Here is a 2,259-nt window from a genome sequence, read left to right as displayed (position 1 = left end):
ATTCTCCACTTTTCTGGATTAGGAAAGCACGTAAAAACAATGTACACACATGCCAATTTTTCGTGGCCTGGGGCCAGCAGTAACTGACACACATACATTTACTGTACATATACACACTGGACTGACCTTATCCGCACAATGAAGAACGATGTTGAATTCATCCGGTGTGGGGATTCCCCCGCACAGGGAACGCAAAGTGTAATGCTGAGACGCTGCTGAGGCAGATTTCGCAACATCAATCTATATTGCTAAGTTATCAGACGCGGTTGAGAGAGATTTCACAAAGTTCGGTCATATAAATAGCTAGTCAGCTGCTGATCCTTGCCACTGAAGAGAGAGTGAGGCTGATAAAAACACATCTACTAAGCGCTTTCTTATCTCTAGACCAAATGGCTTCATTTGAGGAACATTTGACCTGTCCAGTGTGTCGGGACAGGATAGTGGACGCGAGGCAGCTGCCATGCGGTCACTCTTTCTGCAACACATGTATCAATGAAATGGTATCAAGGAAGCGACAATCGAACCAGAAGGAACTTGAGTGTCCGTACTGTCGAGATAGTACAAGAATTAGCAAGCTGGAGAAGACTCTGAAGCCAAACTACGCACTTAACAACATTCTCGATGCCATCAATTCTGCACAGGGGAACGTGTGTGTTGAACACCCGAGAAGTGAAAGGAATTACTACTGCGAGCAGTGTGAGGTTCTAGTGTGCAGTGAGTGCGTCGTGAGAGATCACTATGCTCATGGTAAGGCGCCAAAAGCAGTCGATGAAGTGGTAGGGATTATTACAGCCGATATGGATGCTCTGATCTTGCAAGGTGAAGAGCGCGTAATTCAGCTTAACAAATACAGCAGCTCCCTGAGAAATATCCGGTCAAAGGGAGATAAAGAGTTGCAACGATTAGAAGGCGAAGTCATGGCCGAGTATAGCATCCTCCAGAAGCAGTTGGATGAACAGAAGGAACGACTGCTTTCCTCCATAGCAACCATGAAGTCAGACATTCAGCAAGGGGTGGACTCGGCTTTGTCTGCCAATGAGGAGCTCACTTCACGTGTTTCGGAGTCTCTTCGCACAGCCAGAGAAAAACTGTCAACCTTTAACCCAGTGGATCTCGTCTCCTCCTTCAAGACATGGGTAACACAGCTAAAGACTGACCTTATGAAGGAAATACCCAGCACAAGGGAAGAAGAAGGGGCGCTTAAAATGGTAAAGCTCCTTCACTTCCAAAAGAGCACGCTATCCCAAAGTCGCACGCTCGAGATTGGTTCCATTGGACATTGCGAGCCAAGCGATCTGGAGAGCGAAGCGGGCGATTGCATCCAAGAGGACATCGACCAGGCACAGAATGAAAATGGCGATGACGTTGAAAGGATCAATGAGGTACCTGAAGCACCGGAATCCTTCGATGACGATGAAGACACTGACTCCAACTCATTGGAACCCCCCTTTTCAGATGATGAATACTGAACGTTGGTTTTTCATCACAGATTATGTACACGATTTGACGTTAGTCTTTCACAGTCGGCTCTCCATGGTAAATCCTTTCAAGCATCATTGCTCATTTGATGGAGATTAATACATCAAGTGAAAGTGAGTGAACTAACTTTTGTAACTATATCGCACACTATGATATGAACGCGCATATATCGCCACCGCAGTACTGTATCCATCCTATTATTCATCTCTGCGTGAACATCCTCGACAGGTATCCTTTATTAGTCATTGTGACCATTGATAGTCATTGTGACTCGAAGCAAAGTCCTCAAGCAGGTGTGATAGGACCAAACCATTCTTGTCACTCCCTCCAACCTGGAATGTAGACAGTACAAACTGTGTGTGGAAGTCGCTCACCACGGAAAATCTTATCATGTTCTCATGTGGATGGGATATGTGTGTCTCTGACTTTTGTTTGTTCGTTCGTTTTGAAACCGGCTTTACAAGAACTAAGTTTCTAGTAAAATTACTGACACACTATTTTAGTAGGATGAATAACTACAGTGTATGTATATATATATATATATATATATATATAAGTATATATATATTTATTTATATTTTACATCAATTCCATGTTGGTAGTCAATCTGCATTCATTACAAAACCAATATTTTCCCGCTACAACTATTGATATTCAGCTGTGACATGTCCACTGTGGAATCCTGGTTTGGAGTTGATTGCCCTAATAAAACATAGATAGATTTGTTATTTTGTCGTGTTACAAAATAGGATCATCAACGCAGAGAAATTATTAGAATTC

The 2,259-nt window shown here is 43.2% G+C and overlaps 1 protein-coding gene across 1 annotated transcript; it reads left to right on the top strand.

Annotated features, from left to right (window-relative positions):
- Positions 1–389: 389 nt before the first annotated feature.
- On the top strand, positions 390–1,469 carry LOC140245551 (tripartite motif containing 13-like). Its single transcript, XM_072325117.1, has one exon. The coding sequence runs from the start codon at positions 390–392 to the stop codon at positions 1,467–1,469; it is 1,080 nt and encodes a 359-aa protein (XP_072181218.1).
- The last annotated feature ends 790 nt before the right edge of the window (positions 1,470–2,259 follow it).

This window comes from Diadema setosum, chromosome 22 (assembly GCF_964275005.1).
Source record: "Diadema setosum chromosome 22, eeDiaSeto1, whole genome shotgun sequence".
Lineage (NCBI taxonomy): Eukaryota > Metazoa > Echinodermata > Echinoidea > Diadematoida > Diadematidae > Diadema > Diadema setosum.
Note: the sequence above shows the minus strand (reverse complement) of the source record. Positions and strands in the feature narration are given on the sequence as shown.